This window comes from Asterias amurensis, chromosome 9 (assembly GCF_032118995.1).
Source record: "Asterias amurensis chromosome 9, ASM3211899v1".
NCBI lineage: Eukaryota > Metazoa > Echinodermata > Asteroidea > Forcipulatida > Asteriidae > Asterias > Asterias amurensis.
The window spans coordinates 9,932,015-9,958,760 of NC_092656.1; the positions used below are offsets into that span (position 1 = coordinate 9,932,015).

Here is a 26,746-nt window from a genome sequence, read left to right on the forward strand (position 1 = left end):
AAGTACAAAAAATTGTATCCACTGAGTAACAAGTTCATTTTTGTACGACCTTTGAAGGTCGTACAAGTTAAAATTTGTCGACGGCTGTTTACCGTACAAATTCTTTGCGTGCATAAAGGAAGCACACATCCCCTGTGCCACGTTGTTATTTGCTTTTCATTAAAAATGCATTTAAAAGTCGTAGTGTCATTTTGTAAACAACTCATCCTCCGGACAAAAGTGACAACAACTGTCTTCTTGAGTCGTTGGTGGTCGAGTCGAGGTCATCTTTAATATTGCTCCATGGTTTCAGTGAACAAAAAAGAAAAGAAGAAGTCTGGCTGATCTTACCCCAAATATTGTTTACTACAGAGATTCGAGATTGTAAACTTTACAGTAAAGTTTCTGCCTGTGGGCCGGGTGGAAAGAGAGTCATGGCAGCTGATCCCGACCAAGTCCAAGTAGAGAGCCCGATGCCAGCGGGAGAGGGGGAGGAAGGCATTCCGCCCGGGTGCTGGATTCTGACTGAGAGCCGGGAGTTTATCGGAAGGGTTTTTTCATTTTTACCGGCTAAAACATTAAACACTTGCTCAAGGTACGCTTAACGAACGGTTAGCAATTTTTTGTGACAACTATAATTTTATAAAACAGGAACATTTGCTTAATGACGAAGCATATTTGACAGGTTAGCAAGTAAAATTATGCGTTCTACTTGTGAATTCATCTTGGGTTGTTATTGTTTGTTTTTCCTCAACTCTTTCTTCAGCTGTATATCTTTTCAGACAAAACTATAATGAATGTATTTTGGCAGACGCTGAATTAGAAAATTTACATGGCAATGCCATCTCTTCCATCTCTTCCAAAAGTAAGCTTAGACTCAAATCAAAGAGTGTCGCAGGAGTTAGGATGATAACATTGTTGATTAAACCAGTATTTTAATTATTTGCAGGGTTTGTCAAGTTTGGCGTCTTGAGGCAGACCGTGTGCTGAGTCGACGTAAAGATATTGGATGGGTTACGCTTGGGAGGAAAGAGGCAGAAGAGTATGTGGACAAACCCAGCTCTCCTGGTGTTGACGATGAGCTAGGACCCTTTGGGGTCCACCTGAATACTTGCTTGAATGTAAGTCCAGTGGTTAGACTGCAGGACTTGTAATCACCAGGTTATGGGTTCGAATCCCGTAAGCTAACTGTTGTTTTCACAATGACTAGAATACTTGAAATGACAGCTAGTTACTGAATCACAATTTCTTGATTTGTGCAATTCATAATCATAGACTTTAAACCAATGTTTGCATGAGAGACCTTGGCTGTTACTAGCTTGGCGTTTATACCATATTCTGGGAGTTTGTCAAGTTCTCTTGACTGGAAGATCATCTGAACAAACAAACAAAGTCAGTGGGAGACCTGTGGATTCTAGGGGGGGGGGATTGGATGTTGTTACAGTGTACCAAGTAAATATCCATGGTTTATAATGAGCAAAGAGTTGCCCCATCTACAGTTTGGAGCAGTTCCAACCAACTCTAGTGAATACATTGGGGACGTCCCAACTATAGCTGAGATCAAAAGCTGCCAAAGAGAACACTTCTAACAGTTTAAGGTTGATTTTCCAACAGCAGAAACATTGTTAACATTGTAAAAGATATCTTCCCATAGTACACTGTGTGGAAAGCGCCCTCTCTTCAGCAATCTTCTTCAGCCCAAACCTACAGCTCAGCATCTGTAACCCTTGTTTTTTGTCTTCTTTACAGTCGATTGGGAGTATACCCCGTTTAGCCATTGTTTTCTCAGAATGTCAATACCCAAGTGAGTTTCAAACCTTACAATGTGACTATGAAAGAACATCCGGACACAGTAGAAAAAAGACAATAAAGATGATCCATTCCAGGCTACCTACAGACTGTCAGATTGTTGGTTTACGAGTAAACGGCACAATAGGTAAGCATTCCAGACTCAAATTGTACACTGGACTACTGGCCTGAGGCCAGTGATTTCAGTGTCAGGCCAGTAAACTCAAGACAGGAGAAGTCCTGGTGGTCTTGTTTTTTCTTCTTTCAGCATCTTTGTCATAAAAAAAAATAATGTTCAAATTTTAAGTCCGAGTCTCACAAATATCTTTCAATTCTGTCGAGTATCACCAATAAAACAGAAGAGATAAATCTCTCTTATTGTTTGTTTAAATGAAACAGTTTACATGATAAAACGATGTTCTTATTTTGATTCTAGCCTCTTCTCATTTTGATTTTGGTCTTATAAATGAAATCCCAGTCCAGTAAAGATTCTGAACGGTCTTGGGGATTTCCTCCCCCCCCCAAATTTGTATTGCATTCACATTCGCAGGAAGTACATTATGAACTGGGCTTGGATGATTTAGGATGAATTAGCCTCCTAAAATATAAACATATAACCCACAGATCATCATTTGGAGCTTTTATTTGTATTTCTCATATTCATATTTCTCATACTGAAACCATGGATGCTTTGTCACAGTTTGAAAAAAAAAAACCAGTTGTCTCTCTAAATTCCTGTTGCTTGCAGGATGCCAACGCGACTTGAGTCCAGCTGGAGAGAGTGAGGGTCAGATGGGATCAGCCTGTGTCTTGCTTCCCGAGATCAACTTCAGAAGGACGTGCCACACTGATGGTCCCAGACCCGATCCCGTTTATCGGCCGGACACAAAGTGTTTTCTAGTGTTCAGCCCCGGTGGCCTCCACAACACATCAGCTAGGATGATCAAACAGTTACAGCAACACATGTACACTGAGCACGGTTGCCTGCCGGTGATAGCTGGAGGGATTGTGAAGCAAGTTTGGATTGAACCATTTCCTTCTTCAAGGTGGGTTTTGGGAAGGGTGCTCGAAGATGGAGGGACAATCTGCTTAGGTCAAAATACTCATCTACATGTACTTGCTTACCAAAATAATGCTTGGTTCTTAAAATAGCAGTCCTAGAACTTAATGGAGGCCTTTGTTGCCCCTGGTCTTGGCCTACCGTAAGTGCCCCATCAAATGTTTCTCATAGACTTGACGATTTTGCAATAAAAGTGCCTTTTGTAATCTTTTTTTTAAATGACCTCGCCTTCTCGAAGACTAAGTTTCAAGCATTTATAATACAGGCATCTTATTTAATTAAGCCTTCAAACTGCCTTGAGAGAACACAGCAGTCACCAACAGAGAGAAAGCAATTGTCTACATTGTCTCTAAACTTGTACTTTTTTTCTGATGATGCACAGAGTTTTGGAAGCCTCCTGAATTGTAACATCAGAGAGGTTAAAGGTCTCAAATAAGAAGGACCCAGACCCCAATCAACCCAAAATTAGCTCTAAGGGGGTTAATCCAGGGCAATACTGTCCCAGCCCTCTTGGGTTCTCATTCATACAATGTACACCTGGGTGAAGAGAAGTATTTATGGTTAAGTGCCTTGCTCGAAGACAGAAGTTTAATGACCCACACTCTGATGATTTAGCTTTCAGAACTTGAGTCCAATACACTAGGCCACAGCATGCCACAAATTGAATTCAAACAAAGTGCATCATGATTAATGATTTTACTCATTCCATTCCATCCGTTCCCTTCCCAACTTCAAGAGTGACATTGTATCATAAATGCTTCAGTTCCAACAGGTACAAGAAGGCCGAATGCAGCATATTGTCATTCTACGGACCCAACGTCAACGCTGCGTCTGTTCTACTCGGAAGGTCCATCACCACCAGGGACGCTGCACGCAGGAAAATGCTCGAACTTAAGAAGGCCGGACTGTCGGAAAAACGCAGCCTCGCGTTCATGTTCAGCTGTATAGGACGGGGGAGGGAGTTTTACAACGAGCCTGATGTAGAGAGTGAAGTGTTTCACGAGCTCTTCCCGAAAACGCCCCTGATCGGGTTCTTTGGAGGCGGGGAATACGGATGCGACAATTTGACCTGCGGGAAGGTCATCAAGGACACGGACGATGGGATCAGAAACAACGGGGGCCATCAGAAGGGACTCTCACAATCACTGACTTGTGTCATCTGTTTACTTTCATTTGGATGACTGGTTGTCAAAACAAATACACAAGCTGCTCTATAACTCGCAAGATCGAGGTTCAAAACCCATCTACATGTACGTAAGTGTCGCAGAAAATATGGGGTCCTCAAAGGACTCGCACAATCACCGACTTTCTTCACCTGTTAACTTGCATTTGGATGAACGGTTGTAATTTTTTGCGTCAAAAAAACCAAAACGACAACCTGCTTGAAATTGTGGAAGATCGAGGGTTCAAAACCCACTGTAGGTGTTCATGAAAATGTGGGGTCCTACAAGAACTAACACAATCACCGACTTTCGTCATCTGTTTACTTTCATTTGGGTGAACGGTTCAAAATAATTTCTTTGTCAAAACAAGTAAAATACAACTTTCTCTTTTATGTGGAAGATCAAGGGTTTAAAACCAATCAAGAAAATATGGAGTCTTCATCTCTTTATTTTTTTTGGAATGAAAGGTTGTAATTGTTTTGTCAAAACAAATAAACAATCTGCTCTATATTGTGGAAGATCCAGGGTTCAAAACCCACCCAAGATGTTCATTGAAATAATCCCCCATTCTTCACACATTGGTATAAGGTTGAACCTAAAGATCACGAAAATAAATTACGGTAGAAAAAGGTTATTATTTTTGTTTAGAAAAAAAGATTGATGAGTTATAGTGTATGAGTTAGATGACCCAACCACCATGCTAGAAGTGAATAGCCTCAACTCTTTTTTACTATATAAAATGTTGATTACAGACAGGGTGTACTTTTGGTAATTCCTCCAGGTGGTAAGGACTATTAATTTTACTTGGTAAAGAGCACTGGAGAGCTGCTGATATAATTGTTAGAAGCCATATCTTTTGAAGTAATGTAGTTTTTGAGGGAGAGGTAAATTTTTACCACAAAATTTGAATCTAAAGAAAGGCTTCAGGCATGAAGCCATTGTCAGGAAACTGACAGAACACATTCTAAGGTGTCTAACAACATGTTTTTTTTTCTTCTTTCTGTACTTCATTGCAACTTCAATGCCAAATTGGACTCAAATTTTCACAGGTCCACTATTCTATGCATAGTGTTGGGTAACACAAAGTGAGGATACTGGTCTATAATAATTACCAACGGTATACCCTGCCTGTAAGCTGGTTATTTTTGACATAATTTGATGAGCCAATGATTAAGACACATGTTGATTTGTAACACAGTTTTTTATTGCACTTTCGGATGCTTTTTATTAAACAAAGACTCACATTTTAAATGGTTCTGAGAACTGTAATATAATATCTAGCAGAAAAAAGAAATTCTTTAGACTAAAAAGTAAAAGTAAAAGAAAAACCCAAACAACTAATTGCTTTAAATATGAGGATGAACATATTGATTTCACCTAAATAATATATATTTTAACTAGGAAACAAATAAAATAAACATTCTAATAAAGCATATGCCCCAACACAGGATAGCATAATTCTGATTGTTTCAAATTGATTTTGTTTTGGTGAGTAGTGGTGTGGAGTTTCTTAAGACAACAGACATTTCCTATAAATGTAAATAGCACATAACATGTTCGCACTAACATTTGGTTGTCAAAATGAGGGACCATCGCGCTATTTGGTATGTGGTTAGAAGCAGCATGATGCAGTGCACAACTCAATGGTGTTTTTCAACCGATAGGGTCTGTACACATGCGGAAATGTATTTAGCATACTGTACATATTCATTGGAAGGGTCTATTGGGCAGTTTTTCCTTAAAGGGTTTTCTGTGTACATGTTGTACCACCAGAGCGGAATTCTTCAGGAGCAAACTAGAGTGAAAATGGCAAGACCCGACCAACTGCATCTGTAAGATAGTGTGAGTTTGTAGTGATCATGGTGATAATCAAACTGAGAACTTGCAACAAAAAGGACAACAGGTCCATGATTGCTTTCACAAAGGAAACGGTAGTTTCTACCGCAAAATAAGGGTACTATAGATGACAATATTAATGTTAACGGAATGTCACATCTTTTACCAACAAATACACGATATTTTATGTGGAGTATAAAGGGTAACCGATGTACAAATAGTTGCATATGAAAGAGTGACTATCAAAAGGTGTAAATATTACAAGTTTATGAACGGTTTAAGGTTGTTAGAAGCAGATGACACACACTAGGGTACAACCACTTCATCTGAAATGTATAAATTTTGGTTATGTGGCACGATTTACAAAATCATCTCTTCGATTCAAGCTCCCTAACTATATAATTTTCACTATCTGAACCTGAGAAATTATTTTGGTTATTACAACATGTCAAGGCTCTGAGCACTCTTACACAGCTAAAATAGAACTCTGTAGCTAAGCGAGTAACACCCGTTTCAGACAGGCGCAGGTTTCAGAAACAATTAGGAGCGATTGAACATTCTAGGAGTCAACAAATCGATTGTTGCAGTTGTTCAGAACGACTCTGGAGGGCCTTGGTTAAAGACGTCAATCTTGTCATGAACCAAGCCAATGTAAAAGTTCTATTAAGTTCGCCTGTCTGAAACCAAAATTTATTTGGGTTGACCTAGAGTTTTAATTTTGGTTTTTACCCATACACCGATGTGTGTTAGCACTGTATACTCGGTACTTTCCCGAGTCCTGTGAAAAAATATCACAGGCATGTTCTTTATCCCTGATGCAAATTTAACATCTATTATGACCTAGAGTTGCTTCTTATCTATTTGGCTCAACGTGTCTGTTGCATGCATGTCTGAAACGGGTTTTAGCTGTGATGGTAAAGGACGCCCGAATTTGCGTCAAGTATTCTATGTTGGTCTCAACACCAAAGGATTGAAACCTCAAGTTTCTAACAATTGCTAGAGCTCTACTCGATAGCATGACACCTCTATAAAAGATTAATACATGAACCTGCTGGATAATTAATTCTTCAAAAATATTATACTTCTCTTGAATGTAAAGTTTCATTATCTACTTCAAATTATAAGACTAAAGTATTTATAACTTTTACAGTTACATGTATTATTAAAATCAAATAATAAACCCACAATAAATTTTTATTAAAATACAATTTTTCCTTTGAGCAAACTTTTATTTATTGTTTTTTTTTGTTTTTATTCAGCCAATGAGACCATGTTTCTGTGTGAGGTTTGGCAGTTATTTTTAAGGTTTTGGACACAGATTTTAACAGTGAGATTTTGGTATAACTTAAACCTGATGGACCCTGTTGGTAATCCTAGTATCCCCTCTTTAAAGACAAAGTATATATATATGGTTTTTTTTTAACCGTTCAATTGTTTGAATCCTATAGATAAGTTGCAATGGACGCTAATCTTTACGGGCAAATTGCATTTTGACTTGCAAGCGCGTCAAGCGCTCAGTTTATTTACGCACCCATGCTGTTTACTAACCAATCAGGCAGCGAGTTTTGTGAACTGTGCGCTTGCTGCACGCCATTCTCATGCAAAACGCAAGGCTGTGTTCCAAATTGCCCGTAAAGATGGCCGATTTATGTTATGCAGGAACTATCTATTGAATATTGACCTTTGAGTGAGTAGAAGGACCTCTTTCCACATAGTCAAAGGAGGATAGATGTTCTCTAGAGCCCTATTGCGACAGTCTGTATACATAATTATTTCCGACAATGCTCTAAACCTAGAAATCTAGCAACTGCATACACAGAATCTCACTCATGATTATTCATCAACATTATAACATTAACTTACATGTCCTTGAAAAAATAAACTAATTACATTTGATTGTTGATAAGACATTCAAGATAAAGACAAGCATACACCTCTCGTTAATATTCATGCATAACGTCACAATTCTAACCCAAAATGAGGCCACTGGCGCACGTCACGCCACTTGGTGTTTCTGATCAGCAGAGTGTGGGTTCGAATCCCTAGATGTGACACTTCGGATGGGACCTTCGGATGGGACATAAAGCCATTGGTCCCATGTGTTGTATAACGCATGTAGAAGAACCCAGAACACTTATGGAACAGAGAAGGGGTTCGCCCTGGTGTTCCTCGCTGTGGCTGCTGTAGGACCTTTTAAACCCTTATAAAGTGCTATACATAATTGGGTTTCAGAATTCATCACTGTAATAACCTATCTTTCTGAAAAATTGTATATACTCAGCGCCTAGAGTACCTTGTTTCTTAGATATGTGCGCTATATAAGACTTCGATATCATTATCAAAGTGGCTCTGATGATGGCCTTGTTTTGGGTAAGAATGGTGACATCATGCATGAACATTAAAGGAACACGTTGCCTTGGATCGGTCGAGTTGGTCTTTGAAAAGCGTTTGTAACCGTTTGTTATAAAATGTATATGCTTAGAGAGATATTTTATAAGTAGAATATAATGATCAATGCCAGCATCACTCGAGGTTGCATGGTTTTCCTTTTACCTCGTAGATTAACATGGTCAGCAATTTATGGGAGTCAAAATTTTATAACTGGCTGACCGTGTTAGTTTGCTTAGCAAAAGGAAAACAACGCAATTTCGAGGCAAATTTGTGTGGATTTTTGTATTCTACTTTAAAAATGCCTTTCTAACCATATGCATAAACCACAAACAATTTCAAACGCTTTTCAAAGACCAACTCGTCCGATCCAAGGCACTGTGTTCCTTTAAGAGAGGGATATTATCCAGATACTGCAGAAAGTTGCACTCTGCTAATATAAAGAAGAAAAAAACCATGCAAACATACACCTCTATATACATAATTAAAACCTTGAAACAATAAGAAATAAAGAAAAAAAGTATCAAAATAAATTTGTTTGGAGGGCAAACACACCACAAGTTTGAGTCCTCCCCAGATCGCACTGCACGCACATTTTGTAGACAATATTTAGTGGTTTCTTCACTGCCTTTCACCTCTGTGGACCAAGATCTGAGGTATTAGGAATTTCCAGTCACTTCCTGGGACTAATTGGGTTTTTCCCCCATTTGCTTATTTTTTATTTTATTTGTATTGACTCATTTTTTGAGAGGGGTTGTTTTCCTGCCACATCTAAAACTGGCATTTCTTAATCATCGGCTTTCTGCACAGGTACAATTATCTGAAGGTGCTACAGTGCTTGGTCCAAAAGCAGCAGGACCCATATGCTGCGAGTCTATACCCTGTGTGAGCACATGCAGTTCTTTTGTTACTGAATCTAGTCAACACGTTTTTCCAACTCATGATACAAAGCTCTAGTTTTTCGAAATAAAGGGCGGCAACAAGATTTTTTTCAAGTGAGAAGTGATTTTAAATGAAGTCGGTTTATTGTGGAGCCTGCACAAGCCACACATATTTCAGTTGTGGGCTAAGAAAGGCTTTGCCTATAAACATCTTTTGATTTATACCAACAGTACACTCAGACGGCCCTTTTAAAACCTGCAGTGTGAGAACTTTAGCTTCATTTTCCAAAGTTGACTGCAGTGAAGCGGCGAAGTTCATTTATGTACCACTTGAATTTATGTACCACTTGAATTGTAAGAGCAATTTGCATGCTCATGCATAATGCATTATTTATGCAAAACAAAGCCTAATCAATGGACATTATTAAAGACTGAAAACACTAGCTGTATTGTTCCAGCCATTTTTAAAGAGACGTAAAATTAAACAGTAACAAAAATAGTGATTAGAAAAGCTAAATCATTTAAAGCACTATGCATTATTAAAGAAAAGAAGAGACTACACATATCGCTTAGTCTCTGTCTGCTGTTCAATATTACATGACGATTTTAACCTGGTATATTATTTATTTTTCTAAATACCCTCTCAATTAAACCCTGAACAATTCATTATTATGCAAAACTAGGGTCGATTAACCACCTACACTGGCTAGTATTTTAAAAAATCAATTCATAAAAACGGTCGAGAGGGCGTCACGTGGGGTGTTTAAACGGATAATATAAACAAAGTAAAAAGTGTTTAAACATAGGCGTGATGCGGGAGCTTCTCGCTTGGTGTTATTTTATGCGTAACGCATTCAGTACGCCGGGATGGCCAGCTCTCAATGTAAAATAAAAAACTATTAGCAACTGTTTAGCGTCAACACAATTTTGACCATTCGTGAAACCTTCGATTGAGGTGTGACTCCCTATGAATAATGCGTGAGGACACTAGTCTGGTTGCCTCTCAGTAGTAGTATTGGTGGCATGTCTTTGGAGAGAGTCTCGAGCCAGCTCATGTACATGTAGGCTGAACATGTCTTCTTCCTTGGAATAGGTAGACTCCTGCAACACAAGAAAACACAAGAAAAAGATTTGTGACTCGGGTACATATCCTCATTTTCTTTTTATATAGCGCAAAATGAATGCTTAATAAAGTCTCAAAGCGCTCTTGGAAAGTGAAAGAGTGAAACCAGGACTACTGAATACCAACACTGGAGTACTATGTAGAGAACTTAACCAATTAAAGGAACATTACAGATATGGTTTTTGCTATTAACAAAACAGTTGCTGAAAATGTAAGCACCTTATGTAATCCACTATACTAGCTGACAAACCTGTAGAAGTTTGAGATCGAACGGTCATGTACAGTACATGTAGGTCACAAGGAAATAGTGAACAACCAAATTCTGTAATTTTCCTTTAAGGACACAAGAGTAAAGTCCGGGACTCAAATGAATACTCTATTCATCAGAAACACCAGACTTTGAGTCCAGTGTGTTTGACGGCTCAGCCAAGTCACGCCATAGTTTGTGCGACATACATTTATATTATCTTACTTAGTACGAAAAGGGTATTATTGTGGCCCTGTTTGCTGTACTTACATGACAATAAGCTGTGCATCACTGGAATGTTCACGAAGCAGTTCTCGTATCCTGATTTGCCTGTTTGTCTAAAAAGTCAAACAAATGTCAGAACCACTTTTAAAAACAGAAGGGTATCAGGGTTGAGATGATAAAGTTATTTTTGGAAATATAATAAGAATAATTATTCTTATATTATTGAGGGAGCAGGGGCCGATTTCACAAAGAGCTAAGATTTATTGTTATTGCAAATCAATCGTAGTTGCTAAGTTAATTACGATGTCACAATACAAATCAATTATGGCCATGGTAATACTATCAATTGTCTGGCGATAAATGTTATTGCTTTGTGAAATCGAGCCCAGTATAGACGTTATGCACATGATGTCATATCAGTAGGGCGCCCTCGCCTAGAGGTAAAAAAACAGCCATTCTAAACCTGTGTGCCGCGTGTACTAATCTGTGCGTTTGTATTGTTTTGTCTTGGTTTTACCCTAAGATGGAAGCTGGATGACATCAATACATAAGGTCTACCCAAAGGTCTTAAACTCCTATTTTTGGGGGGTTTCTTTTGAGGGGGGGGGGGGGGGTTCACAAAATCCCCAAGAGCCACACCTTCTCCCAGAGTGTCTCGATCTCGTCCGGCGTGATCTTCCAGGGGAACTTCTCCGCGGTCTCTCCCGCCTCCACGTTGAGCTTCCACGGCTTGATCAAGTCTTCAAAGCGTTGCAGGTTCTCCTTCTTGGGCTTCTGGTCGAAGTCCGGGATGATCTCCAGATCGGAGAAGTCGATTCTGAACTTGCTGAGCATGTTGGCCATGCCCATCTTCTCTCTGTTGATCTCCTCTTTCTTGCCTTTGGCGAAGACGCGCAGCCGGCACTTGTCCCAGTTGGACTTCATTGAAATGAGATGGGGGATGAGAAGCGTCAGACCTTTAAGCAGTTGGAGAAAAAAAAGTAATTTGAGAGGTCTCACAAGACTACAGATATACGGATACGAACACTTCAACACTTTGTGTGTTCACGTAACGCGTCACCGCAACTTCCTTGTTTTGCAAGCACGCTGAGAACACATATGGGAGCCGCACACATATTTTTATACATTAAAAAAGGATACTGTTTTGCTGATTATAGTTGACTTTAATTCTTAAATTTACTGATTTAAGTTGATTTTAAAGGCCTCGAAATTGAGTGGTTTACCTTTAACTTTGCAAACTAACACGGTCGGCCATTTTGGCGTGGTGTGTTTGTTTACGACGCATAAGGAAAATGGAGCAATTTCGTTAAGATTTGTGTTACGTTATATTCTACTTTTAAAACATCTTTTTAACCATATATGCATTTTATAAAAGACGGTTTCAAACGCTTTTCACAGACCAACTTGCCCGATCCAAGGCAACGTGTCCCTTTAACACTGGTCTTCATTGGCCGAGGTAATGATGACATCAAGTTAAAACTGAATATTATGACGTACCTCCATCATCCACCAACCACCAGACGTCGATGTTTCCCTTTGGCATCTTGCCCTGGAACTTTTGCATAGATTTAATGACGTCATCGATGGGTTTGCCCTTAATGAGGGCGGTGCTGTCGATCATAGCGACCTTTGACTCCCTTGCCGTGTCCGACGAGATGGACGGCGCCAGGGCACCTTTCTCCGATTTAATCGATGATGTCTCAACTCTAATTTCAGGCACTTTTTCTGTGAAGAGATGAGGTTAACAAATTACAGGAGGAGAACTAACAAAACTGAAACACGGAGATGAGCAGAGTATACTGTTTGAAACGTCCAGACCACATCAGCTCTTCTCAGAGCCAACACTCCCAAAAGAGAGACTTACACCCGCAAGTTTACTATTTATTTATAGTTTCGTCCTGTGAATCATGGATGTAGATAATATGCCTTTGAAATAATTATTTTGTAAGAGATTGCCTAACATCACAAGGCCGGACGGCCACTTCAAGGTGATGCTTCATTTGACTGATTTAGGCTGTCGACCCAAATCAACTGCCACCAGGGGCATGTTGCCACCTTCATGTACTCCTGGGGCTGAAAACAGGGTTAGTCCTGTCACAGTTCACAAGGAGGCAGGCATGGTTTTCATCAATTAGGAGCCTGGCTAGCAGAGCAGAATGAACTACCTTCCAAACTTTTCATGAAGCAATTATTTGCTCAAACCCGCACTCTGCTGCTGACAACCAGAGCTTTGGTCCAGTGAACTAGACCATGACATACCACGTTGTGAAACAAGTATGCCATGCTGTTTATTAAAATGTTGCATCATAATGAACACTTAAACAAATGAACAACAAGACAACATTATCATAGCTTGCAAAATAATATTATAAGACTACAAAAGATAGCTTCAGATAAAAGTGGAAATAGGATGAAAAAGAGGTAACAAAGTTGCTTACTTTAAATACTTTACAAAGGTAAGCAAATAAATAACAAAGTAAAATAAAAATACTTCAAAATGTCTCACAAACAACACTTTCAGCATTCAGCTGCCAGGGACAAACATTTAAAGGATCTGCATCAGCAAACAAATTCGTTCAACAGGTTTTCTGCTACAGCCATACACATAAAGTTTGTCTGACATACAACGCTTAAGGCAAAGTCACACAGGCCCCATAAAGAGAACGAAAACGAGAACGATAAAAATGCACGCCCTCGATTGGTTGAAATGCTCCACTCAGAATATGCCCACGCTTATTCAACCAATCGAGGGCGTGCATTTGTATTGTTATCGTTTTCGTTCTTGTTATCGGGGCCTGTGTGACTTGCCCTTTACTCAAAAGAACTGACTAGTCCTACACATTGGTGTTGCCATTTGCCATTGACAAACTTTACAACAATCTCTACTAAACACTGCATGCTGAAAAGTAAATAAAATACAACAGTTTACAGTGTATGACTCTTGACAAAAACACAAGAGGTTATTTCTGCCCATGCTCGACCAAATAAATACAATTATTGTACCAAACATTGGGTAACTATATCAAGCAACATAATGTTGGTCGCATTTAAGACCGCCTTTGAAGTTATAGTGAATGAAATTGAATGGTCAGACAGTAGGAGGGTTAACTGTGTACTGTTTGCAGGTTGGCATACATGTAGTTAACATATCATTCAAAACCACAGCTATAGGATGAATGGTATTGAATGGACAGACAGTAGGAGGGTTAACTGTGTACTGTTTAGATGTATTCATCCCATGATACCGTAATTGCAGGTTGGCATAGTTAATCTATCATTCAAAACCACAGCTAGGATGATTGGTATTGAATGGACAGACAGTAGGAGGGTTAACTGTGTACTGTTTAGATGAACTTACCACACAGTACCATATTACTAACTGGCATAGCTTATATATCATTTAAGACCACAGGGGATGATACTGAATGGTCAGACAGTAGGAGGGTCGACTGTTATCTATGCAGATGTGTTCACGAAATGATAATATACTACTGGGTAACATACAGTTTACATGTATCTATAATTCAAAACCACAGTGGATGATGTTGAGGGTCAGACAGTAAGAGGGTTAATGTCCAATCCCTAAGAAACATAACAATTTAAAAATAAAGTACAACACTGAGGAACAAACACATGCGATTATCCATCTTGAGGAAACACACAGTCTGAACGCCTCCTTACCAATCTTAAACCTCACATGTTCCTGGGTCGAGCAGCTCGGCTGATGGAGGACTGAGTTACGACAATTAAAGGCAGCAGTAGTGGGAAAATATCACATTATATTATAAGTTATTAGGTGAGGTTGGGTGTGATGTGGATCATATCTACATGTAGTTGAAGAACTGGATACAGACTCGGAGACTAGATGTAATCCATATCACACCCTAAACCGAACTTAATAACAGTTTTATCATACCTTGAAACAGGAACCCACTTGTTTACCAGACACTGAATCACCTTGTTAGTAAATACAACTTACAAAGTTGCCATGTACTATTGTGCATGTGCACAATGCATAAAGGCCGAGTCACACTGCAGCGATATCAAAAACGATAACGAGCGACGACGCAAAGAGAACGCATTGTATTGGTTGAATTGCTCCACGCAGAATACGCACAAGCTCATTCAACCGATAGAATGCGTTCTCATTGCGTCGTTATCGTTATTGTTCTCGTTATCGCTGCAGTGGGACCGGGCCTTAAGGGTATGATATGGTTTTAGGGGGATGTTACAGGATTTATCAGGTCAGTGATTAGCCATTCAACATTGCGGATTTTACTCTGGGGTGTGATAAACCAATATACCGTTAATTTTGCCTCAATCATCAATGTGAATTTTTTACCACCTCGCTCAATTCATGAATGCTTACACATTTTTTCCTAGAAATCAAAAAGAGCGCTTTTAAAAAAAATTCTGTGCAAAAGCCTTGTACATGTTTCAGGGCCTGTTTTGTGTGTACATCAAATGAATACATGTACAACATTTGGCCAATTACAAACCTGTGCCTAACAATCGCTATGGCAGTAGAAAATTGTTTTTCCACTGTCACGATGATAAATTACTGTTTACTGAAAAGAGTTCAACTCAGATTTCCTATCCCTCCTACCTTTGGTTTAAAAGCTGCGTAAAAGCATGGCCAAGGAATTTTGAAAACAAAATAAAATATTTTAATTTCATCTTTGTGTTACAAATATGCCTCATGAACGGGGTAGATAGTCAGCACCCACAGCTTACCTTCTTCAACGTATTCTGTAAAGCCAGGGGTGTTCAGGGCACTAGACACGTCAAATGACTCCTTGATGCGTAGTAAACCAACACCAAAGGCCAGGTCAAATGCATCACTGAAGATAGAGGAAAAAGTGGAAAAGAAAATTATATAAAGATGGTAATGACGATGTCAAAGTTGTGTCAATCTGTTAAGGGCACAGCAGTCGATTTCACAAAACGCTAGGATCAATCCTATCTCGAGTTAGGATGAGTAACCCGTCCTAACTTAGGATGAGTTCAATGCATCCTACGTACTTTGATAGGGAACTGAACCCGTCCTAAGTCCTAAGATTAACCCTAGGTCATAAGTTAGGAAGAGTTTGGTCAAATCGACGGCTGGACACGTTTGGTAATTAATTGTCAAAGACCAGTATTCTCACTTGGTGTATCCCAACATATGCATAAAATAACAAACTTGTGAAAATTTGGGCCCAATTGGTCATCGGAGTTGAAAGAAAATGATGAAAGAAAAAACACCATTGCTGTACAAATTTGTGACTTTCAGATAGAAAGTCTTTAAATATTTGACAAATGTTTGAGTTTGAAAATACTTCCCTCTCAAAACGGCATTACTTCAGAGGGAAATGTATTACACTATCAACAGCTCTGTGTTGCTCGTTACCAAGTGAGTTTTTATGATACATGTAATATATATTTTGAGTAATTACCAAATACATGTATGTTAAGTGGCAACAATAAAGTGTGTTGGCTAGTTGACGGCCGGGTCCCCAGATATAATATGGCACATTGTCTAGGGCTCACCACAGTCAAAATTGACATATTTTCGAAGGTAACAAACTTACTGGATAATTCCAACGTAATCCATAACATTCTGTGGCTTCTCCGTCTTCCACTTGCCCAAGAAACCCATGATGAGGGTGTTGGGTTTAATCTTGCCGAGACCTCCAATCTGAAACACAGAGAGAATAATTAAGGGTTTGGGTACTTTTTGTACGACACAAAACACAAATGTCCTTGATTTACATTAAACGATTAACATTAAACTTACATAGTTTAAAGTTTAGAGGCGCTGTAGTTTTTGAGAAATGAGTACAAAACAATGTACCCACTGCAAAAACATAGGTACCGGCCAATCTCGGTAATCTAGTTGGTAAGACACTGCTCTAATATTGCAAGGGTCGTGGGTTCGAATCCCACCCAAGTAATATGCCTTTGATATTTTTTTCACAGAACTCGAGAAAGTGCTGAGTATACAGTGCTGACACACATCAGTGTATTGGTAAAAACCAAAACTAATAGAACAATGTCATAAAAAAAAAAAAATTGTCGGAGTGAGACAAAAATTTGTTTAGCATACACGCTAAACTAATTTTTGTCTCACTGAGACACAAGCGACTCTCCAGAGAAACTTGCTTTGTGATTTTCACCTTTTTTGTCAAACTCTTACCTGCATAAGTGACTGTGCCCCTTGCCTTAGGGTAGGGCTTGCTACTATAGCGGGGAATGCCTTAATCTTATGGTATTCCAACCATTTCTCGTGTGATTCCGTTAATAACTCCACTAAGTTATTGCTCTGGTCTCCCTGCACAAAAAAAAATAAAAAAATGTAAAAACAACTTTTTAAAAGTTCATACATGTACATGTAACATTATACAATTGTTGCACGCTGTGACGGGGTCCATGGCGTTTTGTACACCCGAAGGGGGAAAATGGAACCCGAGGCGAAGCCGAGGGTGCCATCTCCCCCGAGGGTGTATACAAACCCCTGTCACAGCGTGCATGTTTGTTACGCGTCACATGATTGGTTCTCGACCAATCAAAATTCACAGTTACAGAGGTTAACAACATTGTTTGTGTGGTTATACATGTATCTCCCATAACTTGGGCCAAAAACCGCTAATACCCCGTTCACACAGCTCTGTGACCATATGAAGACCATGCTGATTACCCCGTTCTCAAAAGTCGGGTACTAATGTATCACTGTCTAAATCCAGCAACTTGGCAAATTATAAAGACTACATTACAACTATTCGTTGCTGCCTTGCTGGCAAAATGATTACAACTAAAACAATGTCGACCAAGTGGTTGTTTCTAATGTACTTAAAACATTTGTCAAAATAGTTGCCAAATGTGCTGCGTTTTTTATTACGACCACTGAGACTTCACCGAGATGCTTCCATGCTGCTTGTACAATAATAATATTAATAACCGGCATTTACACTATGTTCTTTGTTGACAAACTTAGTAACAAGCAACAAAGAGCTGTTGAAAATATAAAACATTGTGAGAAACGGCTCCCTCTGAATCAAACGTACATAAGAGGTAAATCCCGACCCAAATAATAAAAAAATTCAGCTAAGCCTTTTATTATTCTTAAAAATGTTACATGAGTTGCGTTCAACTGAAATTGACGCGATGGTCAACTTACCGGTAAGACGGTTCCACACACCATGAGGCTGTTGCTCTTAGTGATGTGAGAAACAAAATGCACCAGAGCAGGTCTGCAGTCTGGTACACCAGTCAGAACAAGAACTTGTGGCCTACAAATCAAGGAAACAAACCAAAAAAATATTAATTTTTGGTTTTTACCCATATACACCGATGTGTGTAGCACTGTATACTCAGTACTTTCCCGAGTCCTGTGAAAAAAATCACAGGCATTTTACTCGGGTGGGATTCGAACCCACGACCTTTGCAATTCTAGAGCAGTGACAAAAAAAACCAAAAAAACAAAAAATCTTGATACAAATTCCATTCTAAATAGAATTGTTTCATTTCTACAGCTCTCATTACACACATGTACATACACACACAGTCAAGCAATTTACGCCAGCAGCACAGACTGAATATTTACACAATAATTTGTTTTGAACTTTGTAAATTTTTAAGAATCACCCTCAAGAAAAAATCACTTATAATTTTTTCAAAGTTTTCATTGCATCAAGCTGTTGATGAAAGTGTAACTATTTTTTTTGAAAATATATTTTTACCAGCAAATTGGTAAAAAAAAAAAAAAAAATGCAGATGACTGTTAAAAAATATATAGAGTTTCACGACCTTAAAAAACATGACACATCAGAAATAAAGTCAAATTTATTTGGAATTGAGCAAATTGTTATATTGTAAACAAGAAAAGAAAACAATAAGAAATAAAACCCCACTCTACCTGAAAGTCTTGACGTGTGCAGGGATGTTATTGAGTTTGAGGGTGTTGGTCAGAGCTTGAGTGTAGATGAAGGCTTGATTCGATGAACCCCAGTTAATCTCTGAAATGACATCGATAGCAAAGATATGAGTCACCATGGTACAAGTTCAAAAACAAAAAGTTAATGGTCTGAGGTTTTTGACTCTAGCAGAGTCTCTTTCATATAGGCTTAAAAAACAAAAGCAAAAAAAAAAAAAAAAATTGAGTTCAGAATCAAATTTGTTTAGTCCTACTTGTATTGTCCTTAGTGGTCGCAAATGGCTCGTACCGAAATGCCCGGAAATGTTGTAATATTTGACAAACTTTTGCTCAAACAAGAGGGTCAAAGAAAAAGTAAGGGACCCATTTGACATTGTCCAATGTTTTCCAAGCAAACATAGAATCTACAACTGTATATGTATAACAAAACCATGTACTTCTATTCCTTATTAGCTCTGACATTTTCTTAAACAAAAAACGGTGCAAAAAAATAACAAGATGAGCAAAGTCTGGGTGTACATGTATGGTGACGATCATACAGAAATGAATGGTCTAAAGTGTATAAACACATCTCAGAGCTAAAGATTAAATGTAGGTAGGGACATTATTAGTTTTTGTCACAGTAATGTTGATTTTTGGGCAAAGCTATATACAGGCATGCAACAGCACGTTGAAAAAAAAAGAGGACAATTTTCGAAGGCACAACGCAAGTGCGGAGCGAGGCAGCCGATAGCCACGGGACATGGGACCCACAATGGTACCCTAGAAAATATTGAGGTTTATCATGCTCTAAGGTGCATTGTTAGCATGTACATGTACAAGGCTTATTTTACATTATTGTAGTTGTACATTGTTGTTGCCAGGCATATACTATGCTAAAAAAAAAAAAAAATTATTATTTAAGCACCGATCTTTTTTTTTTAAATGCGGAATTTCGCAGAAACGCGTACAATCGCGTACAAAAATCGAAGGCACTTGTGAAAATTTAAGCTTGTAAACTTTTTTGTGTGAGGGATTGCCGTGCTCACGAGGCCAGGTGGCCACTTCAAGGTGAGGGCTACATTTAACTGATTTGGGCTGTCGTTCAAATTAACGGTCGCATGCGGACACCTGTACATGTACTCATGTGGCTGAAACAGGGTTACATGTACCCCTCTACAGTCCTGATCTGGGCTGTCGACCGAATTAACTGTCACATGTTGCCACCTGTACTCATGTGGCTGAAACATGGTTATCCCTCTACAGTCCTGATGGATGTACGTGTAGGCATGGGTATCAGCCACAAGGAGCTTGGTTTGGTACAGCAGAATGCAGAAATCTTCCCATTGTTTTAAAGCAATTATGGTTAAAGGCAGTGGCATGGACACTATTGGTAATTACTCAAAATAATTTTTGGCATAAAACCTTTCTTGGTGACAAGTAATGGGGAGAGGTTGATGGTATAAAACATTGTGAGAAACGGCTCCCTCTGAAGTGCCATAGTTTTCGAGAACGAAGTAATTTTCCATGAATTTGATTTTGAGACCTCAGATTTAGAACTTGAGGTCTCAAAATCAACCATCTAGACGCACACAACTTCGTGTGACAAGGGTTATTTTTCTTTCATTATTATCTTGCAAGTTCGATGACCGATTGAGCTCAAATTTTCACAGGTTTGTTATTTTATGCATGTTGAGATACACCAACTGTGAAGGCTAGTCTTTGACAATTACCAATAGTGTCCACTTCCTTAATGTGTCTTGCTCAAGGGAACAAGTGTTATGGTCAGGATTCAAACCAACACTCTGTTGCTGACAACACCAGAGCTTGGGTCTGGTGAACTATAGACCGCTCAGCCACGACACACTCTGAATATAGCCTCTACTTACCTGGTTTTGTGTAGTGCACGTACATGTACAGCGCTGCAACTAAAGCAATGGTGATGAGAGCAGCATACCAGTTAATCAAAAACATGACCGCCATACATATAGCTGCAGCCACTAGAGCCACCCACATGTTGTAATAGCGGAATGCTGGTCGCCAACCTAAAACGAAAATCACACAAAACACTTAATAATAGTAATAGTAGTAATAGCAACTAGTTTTTATTTATCCCCGATGCAAATTTAACACCTCTTATATCGTTGCGGTACCTGCTGCCAAAACATAGGATTCAAACTGCCTCTAGCTGCCGCGCAACCTCGGTAGTCTAGTTGGTAAGACACTGCTCTAGAATTGCAAGGGTCGTGGGTTCGAATCCCACCCGAGTAACATGCCTGTGAAATTTTTTTCACAGGAGTCGGGAAAGTACAAGTTTTCATGTAGCACAGTTCACAAAAACGTCTCAATGCACTTTACATTAGTGCCCTGGTCCTTGGGCTAACAACATCCCTGTAATATTTCTCAGCTCCCACGGGAGTACATGTATACAGCCCTGAGCTGCTGTGGCTTTTTATAAACAATATCAACCTCTACCCTCGCATGTACACATGTACCTATTTATACGCATGGGCTAAGAAAAGCAATTTTAGTAAAGCATCTTGCTAAAGAACACAAGTGTCATGACCAGGAATCATTAGCCACCAGAGATTTGATTTGATGCTCTGATGAACCATTCGGACTTGACACCAGGCCATGATTTTTTTTTTTAACAGGAAATCTTAACCTTAAAACACCATGTAATGGTGTATAAATTTATGTATCCAATATGCTGCCGATCACACCAGGAACACCGGGGCGAACCCCTTTTCTCTTCAATATTGCACTGGGTTCTTTTACATGTGTGACACAACACACGGGACCAATGACTTAATGTCCCATATGAAGGACAAAGCATCATGGTTGAGGGTCTTGCTGGGACTCAAAGCCTCAATCTGCTGGTCAGAAAAAAACAGCGCTTGAGTCCAATGCTCTTAACCGCTAGGCCACAAACAAAGACAATAGACCTTATGCACATGACATCATTTCAGTAGGGCGCCCTCACCTAGAGGTCAAAAGGAGGTTGTTCATTGGCCAATACTGTGTGCGCGCGTACAAATCTGTGCGTCTCGATTGTTTCGTCACCGTTTCTCCTCTAAGATGGCGGCTGGATGACGTCAATGCATAAGGTCTATGGAAGTTATCTTACCTGGTGACTTGGCTAACGAGGCAGAGAAACACGAGAAGTTGATGAGTGCATAGGACATCAGGAAGAAGTTGGAAATGATGGGAGCAATGGCATTCAGCTCACCTAAAAAGGTATAAACATCAACAAATTAGTCAACAAACAGGGTTTACGTTCAAAGTATGAGCTCTGTTGTAAACTTGTGGTGTCATAGATTATCTTTTCAGTTTTTTTGTTAAATCTCCGGCCAATGACAAGATACTTATAAACATTTAAAATTAACCAGGTTAAGAACAAACTTTTGTAGTAGCAGTGTCAAGCTTGACAAAACCTTTACTATCAGGCATTCAGGAAAAAAACAGATCCTTCATATCCTAAACTTAAAATTAAATATAATAACATGTAACTCTAAATTATAAAAAAACAACTAAAACAAGAAACAAACACATGTAATGGAAAATGAGTGTATCACATAACCGATTTTGACCTTGGAGCTCCATACAACTTTGACCTAATCTATGTCTAGACTCCTAGGGGCATTTCACAAACAGAGCTTAGTTGGTTCATGACAAAATTACCAGATAAAATTATAGAGGCTCCAGGCCTCCTTTTATGTTGGAAACACTTGAGAAAATGTGCACTTCTCAAAAAAAAGATGATGGTGTCCAAGCCGGTAGAGTCAATGCTCAAGCTGAGGCTCGGGAAAAAGCCCTCTATACATGTTATCGAAGCTATGTTTTGTTTTTGTAATGGCTTACCAATAGCAATAAAAGCAACAGCTAAAAAGAAATTGTAAAAAAAAACATTCAAACTAGAAACAAACACAAAAAATGGAGCAAAGTCTGCAAAGCTAACCAAAGAATCGAGGGAAGCAGTTTGTTACAAAATGAACAGATAAAAAATAGAGGCTCCAGGTCAAGGCTTTGTTTATGTTGGAAACACTTGTGCACTTGTCCAACATAGATGGTGGAGGACAAGCTGGTAGAGACAGAGCCAAAGCCAAGGGTTTTGGGAAAAGGCCCTCCTTTTGTTTGTAATAACCTACCTATAGCAATAAAAGAAGCAGCTATAAAGAAGGCTAGGATGTACGCCCTGCGTGGTTCATCTCCTGGCCCACTACCCACGGCAAACACCTCAATCTTGGGGAAAATCCTGTCCTTACACAAAGCCTGTAAGAATAAAATAAAGTGAAACAATGTGTCAATCGAGGTTAAGAAATCACGCTCATCACCCACGATTAACTAACACCCGTTTCAGATAAGCGCTCCGGAGTCGCGCCGAATCAAATTCTGAATTAAGTACATGAAAAGTTTGACAGATGAAACAGTTCAGAGCAACTGGACGCCCTAGAAGGCGAAAGATCGACTGTTTCAGTCGGTCAGAATGACCATGGAGCGCCTTGGTTTCAGAAGTCGATCTTGTCATGAGACGAACGTAATGTAAATGTTATGTTAAGTTCACCTGTCTAAAATCAAAATTTAATTGGGTCGACCCAGAGTAGCTCCTTATCTATTTGGTTCGGCGCGACTCTGGAGCGCCAGTCTGAACAGGGTGTTATGTGATGAATCAAGTTCTCCAAAGACCCACCAATGTGTTTCGCAAACAAATTAACCTGTGACAAATGTTACCTCATCACACAACGCCCCAAATCAAATAATAGTTTTTTTTTATCACACATACAGGTTTAGAAGACTTTGGAATTTTTTTTCTAAGTGGAATTTTGTGGAACCTTTGTGAAAAGTATAATACAGCAATAGAATGCATACATGCACAGAATGTGGGGAATTTGGTAAAAAACACATAACGGGGTTGCTTGATGGGGGTTTTACCTGGAATACTTTAGGTGCGCTGACGAGACTGGCAAGTGCGGACGATAGCGTGGCAGCGAACACACCAGCCAGAACCAGGGGAGCCCAGCCTGATATTAAGCTGGCCACCTACAAGGAAAAGCAGAAAGTAATAGTCAAGTTATTTCAGAATCAACTAGCTACATGTATGGCCGAGGCTAGATCAATATCAAGTACATTCTTGAATGGTGCAGTTCGACCCTTCCATGGCAAAACAGCCTAACTAAACAAAAATAGATCTTAGAATAAAACCTTACTTGGTAAAGAGTAATGGAGAGCTGTTGGTAGTATAAAACGATGTGAGAAATGGCTCCCTCTGAGGTAATGTAGTTTTGGGAAGAAGTAATTTTCCACGAACTTGATTTTGAGAACTCAGAATTAGATTTTCAGGTCTCGAAATCAAGCATCTGATCTGAAAGCTCACAACTTCATGTGACAAGGGTGTTTTTTCTTTCATTATTATCTCGCAACTTCATTGACCAACTGAGCTCAAATTTTCACAGGTTTGTTATTTTATGCATATGTTGAGATACACCAAGTGAGAAGACTGACAGTCACCAATAGTGTCCACTGTCTTTAAAAAAATGGACTACATGTAGGAGGCTGAGATAGGAGAAGTCATATTCAACTCCATTCATAGCATGCTTTAAAAACTTTGAATTTGAAAAAAAACCGACCCTCAATTTACCAAGAAAAGGTTTAATTTAAAAAAAAAAAAAAAACATTTTTGAGTTGGGGCTGTTTTGCCATTGACAAAGATTGAAGGGCTGAGTTGTAGTTGTCATGTTCCAATTTGGAAGGAAATTGTGTCTAAAAAAGAAAAAACATTGCATAACAACTATAAAATAATTTATACAATATTTAGCCAGCCAGTTTTCCCTTGTGGTTCATTATTTGATTTTTTCAAATGAAAGGTTTAACCCCTAAAGGTAATCCTTCTGCTGCGTTTCCCATTACAGGCTATATTTTCTCTGACTGGCACCCCAAATTACAAAATAGAGAGACCGCCAACATAGCTGGATCAAGCTCAATTGGTAACCATCAATGTAAACCAATGTTTGTATATTAGAGATCAGCTGTTGCCAGCTTGGTGTTTATACGCCCCCTGTGGGAGTTTGCAGAGTTCCCTTGAAGGGAAGATCATACAAACAACTAAAGCAATCAAGTAAGAAGTTTAAACAAATTTTAAAAAAATATCTTACCGAGAAGTCATTTAGCAGTCCGTATTTACATTCTACCCCCTCCAAACAAGCTGAAGTAAAGTTACCAGCAACAAGATCCGCGATTGAACCCGTGGCCTCCCGAGACATGACCGTCCCGAGAAGAATGGCCAGTCCGGCGTAACTGACCGAGGTCATCGCTATGGCGATCAGTGTTCCCTTCGGAATGGCCATCTGTGCATCCTGTTGTGTAAAGTTACAGAAACATTTGCTGGAGTTAGTGCAGCTTGAAGGCATTTGGACACTAATGGTTTTGCCTGGTGGTATGCACGCAAATTATGTTATGGTTTTCAAGTGACGTCAAATGTCACATCGTCTACAGACTGTGGAATTCCTGCGTTTCTTGGAATGAGAAAACATGTTTAAAGCTATTGGACCTTTTGTGTTTTGATTGGTCTGAGGTGATGTTGGTGCATAGAGCTATATAAACATGTAAGAACTAGAGGACGCACTGGCCTATACGCGCCCCGGCATGCCTGCAGGCGGCCATTTTCTAAGTTGACAAAACAGCCATCTCACAGCGTGTGTTTGTGTGGCCATTTTGCAAGTTGAACAGCATCGCGTGAGCGTTCACTAAAAAAACTCAAACGTGTATTTCATATTCAACGCGCGTACAGTATGGTGCGCTTGTCATCTTGCAGTCACGTCGCGTTTGTGCAAGCAGCATCACCAGTGCGCCCTCTAGTTCTTATATAAACAACTCTATGTATTGGTGCAGCTGACAAACAACTTAATGTACATGTACATTGTAGGTAAACAGTGAAAGGTGATTATGGACAAGGATTGACCTAGGCTAGAGGCCACTCTCTGGCATTGCTCACAAGCCTCGAAGTGTGACGTCAGATGTTCAGTCTACATGTACATGTATCTACACAGGACTCACCTTGAGATCGCCAGAGATGTTAGCACCGGCTAAGATTCCAGTCGCTGCCGGGAAAAAGATGGAGAAGACAGAGAAGAAGCTCTCCGTCCCCTGAAAATCTGGCCCAATATTCTCAAAAAACAGCTCTCCTGGAAGATGACAAACAACATCAAAATTGTAATTATTTATTTTATTCATTGATATTAAAAACAATTTAATGGAGCATATTTTTGTTTTACATTTAAGCACAACAAAAAGATGCATACCAGATCAAGATTGTCAGCCAAAATACCGTTTCAACTCAAATGTAACATCTGCGACTGGTACTGCTCCAATCTGATAAGCACAAAAAAGAATAAGCTATGCATACCGAAAATTTGCTGAGCAGAATAAAATTCCCGGCCAAAACACGTTGTCAAATGTACCATCTGTGACTGGGGTCTTTCTTATACCTTCTAAGCATGTAATTGTTAACCAAAGTTTTATGGTTAACAAAAGCAGCTATGGAATTGGGCCCAGCAAACTGTATCACATGTATTATAAAAATATATATATAAAAAACACAAAGACAAGAATTAGCTATTCTGTTTGATGGGTGATACTCATCAGCAGAATTGAAATATATTCGTGAACAAGATCATACATGTACAGATGTATGACTTGCTCTGTATTGAGCTTACTGGCCCGGCACTGAAACCACTGGCCAGATGGCCTCGGGCCGGTGATGGTCTAGTGAAAAATTCAAGCCCTGATACCCAATGGAAAGAAGCATAATTTAGTTGTACTTAGGCAGCTCTGTGAACGCGTACCATGTCACTCTAAAGTTGATACCCTTTATCTCCTTAACACAGTGTTACAAAGTCGATTTTGTTGGGATCTGGAGTACTCCGTATTGACTTTTAAATTATTTAGACTTTGGCCTAATGTTCCTAAACAATACATCTTTTGTACCCTCAAAACAAAATCAACAACAAAAACACTCACTCATTATTTACAGCGTTTAATCGAAGTTGAGGTCAAAAGGAGCGTGAGTAGAGAATGAAGTCAATCAAGCAACGATAACATCCTCAAATTGTTGCAAAATGAAATCCACATTATTGATAGCATCATGAAGGTTCAGTGAAGGGTCACAC

At 39.3% G+C, this 26,746-nt stretch overlaps 2 protein-coding genes across 2 annotated transcripts in view; one reads left to right on the forward strand and one right to left on the reverse strand.

The window, feature by feature from the left end:
* Positions 1-181: 181 nt before the first annotated feature.
* LOC139941375 (F-box only protein 22-like) lies at positions 182-4,751 on the forward strand. Its single transcript, XM_071937837.1, has 5 exons — positions 182-574; positions 929-1,100; positions 1,729-1,915; positions 2,516-2,813; positions 3,591-4,751. Exons 1-5 carry the CDS (start codon positions 414-416, stop codon positions 4,006-4,008), a joined length of 1,236 nt encoding a protein of 411 aa, XP_071793938.1. The 5' UTR covers positions 182-413; the 3' UTR covers positions 4,009-4,751.
* Positions 4,752-4,815: 64 nt separating this feature from the next.
* Positions 4,816-26,746, reverse strand: part of LOC139941374 (solute carrier family 12 member 2-like) — a 41,401-nt gene continuing 19,470 nt past the window's right edge. The window contains exons 9-23 of the mRNA XM_071937836.1: positions 25,635-25,762; positions 24,734-24,934; positions 23,514-23,621; positions 22,730-22,853; positions 21,709-21,810; positions 20,471-20,626; positions 18,585-18,684; positions 17,847-17,958; positions 16,866-17,000; positions 16,261-16,367; positions 15,425-15,531; positions 12,188-12,415; positions 11,330-11,646; positions 10,736-10,803; positions 4,816-10,196 (exon numbers count right to left, since the gene is read on the reverse strand). Coding sequence (XP_071793937.1) covers positions 10,061-10,196; positions 10,736-10,803; positions 11,330-11,646; positions 12,188-12,415; positions 15,425-15,531; positions 16,261-16,367; positions 16,866-17,000; positions 17,847-17,958; positions 18,585-18,684; positions 20,471-20,626; positions 21,709-21,810; positions 22,730-22,853; positions 23,514-23,621; positions 24,734-24,934; positions 25,635-25,762 — 2,129 coding nt within the window. The 3' untranslated portion in view covers positions 4,816-10,060. The remainder of the gene's footprint in view (positions 10,197-10,735; positions 10,804-11,329; positions 11,647-12,187; positions 12,416-15,424; positions 15,532-16,260; positions 16,368-16,865; positions 17,001-17,846; positions 17,959-18,584; positions 18,685-20,470; positions 20,627-21,708; positions 21,811-22,729; positions 22,854-23,513; positions 23,622-24,733; positions 24,935-25,634; positions 25,763-26,746) is intronic.

What these genes read in the sequence shown, in the direction of transcription:
- LOC139941375 (XM_071937837.1), top strand. Translation starts at nt 414, where the DNA reads ATGGCAGCTGATCCCGACCAAGTCCAAGTAGAGAGCCCGATGCCAGCG. An exon ending in ACCTGAATACTTGCTTGAAT is followed by an intron (nt 1,101 to 1,728) that starts GTAAGTCCAGTG and finishes TCTTCTTTACAG; the next exon opens with TCGATTGGGAGTATACCCCG. An exon ending in GAACCATTTCCTTCTTCAAG is followed by an intron (nt 2,814 to 3,590) that starts GTGGGTTTTGGG and finishes TAAATGCTTCAG; the next exon opens with TTCCAACAGGTACAAGAAGG.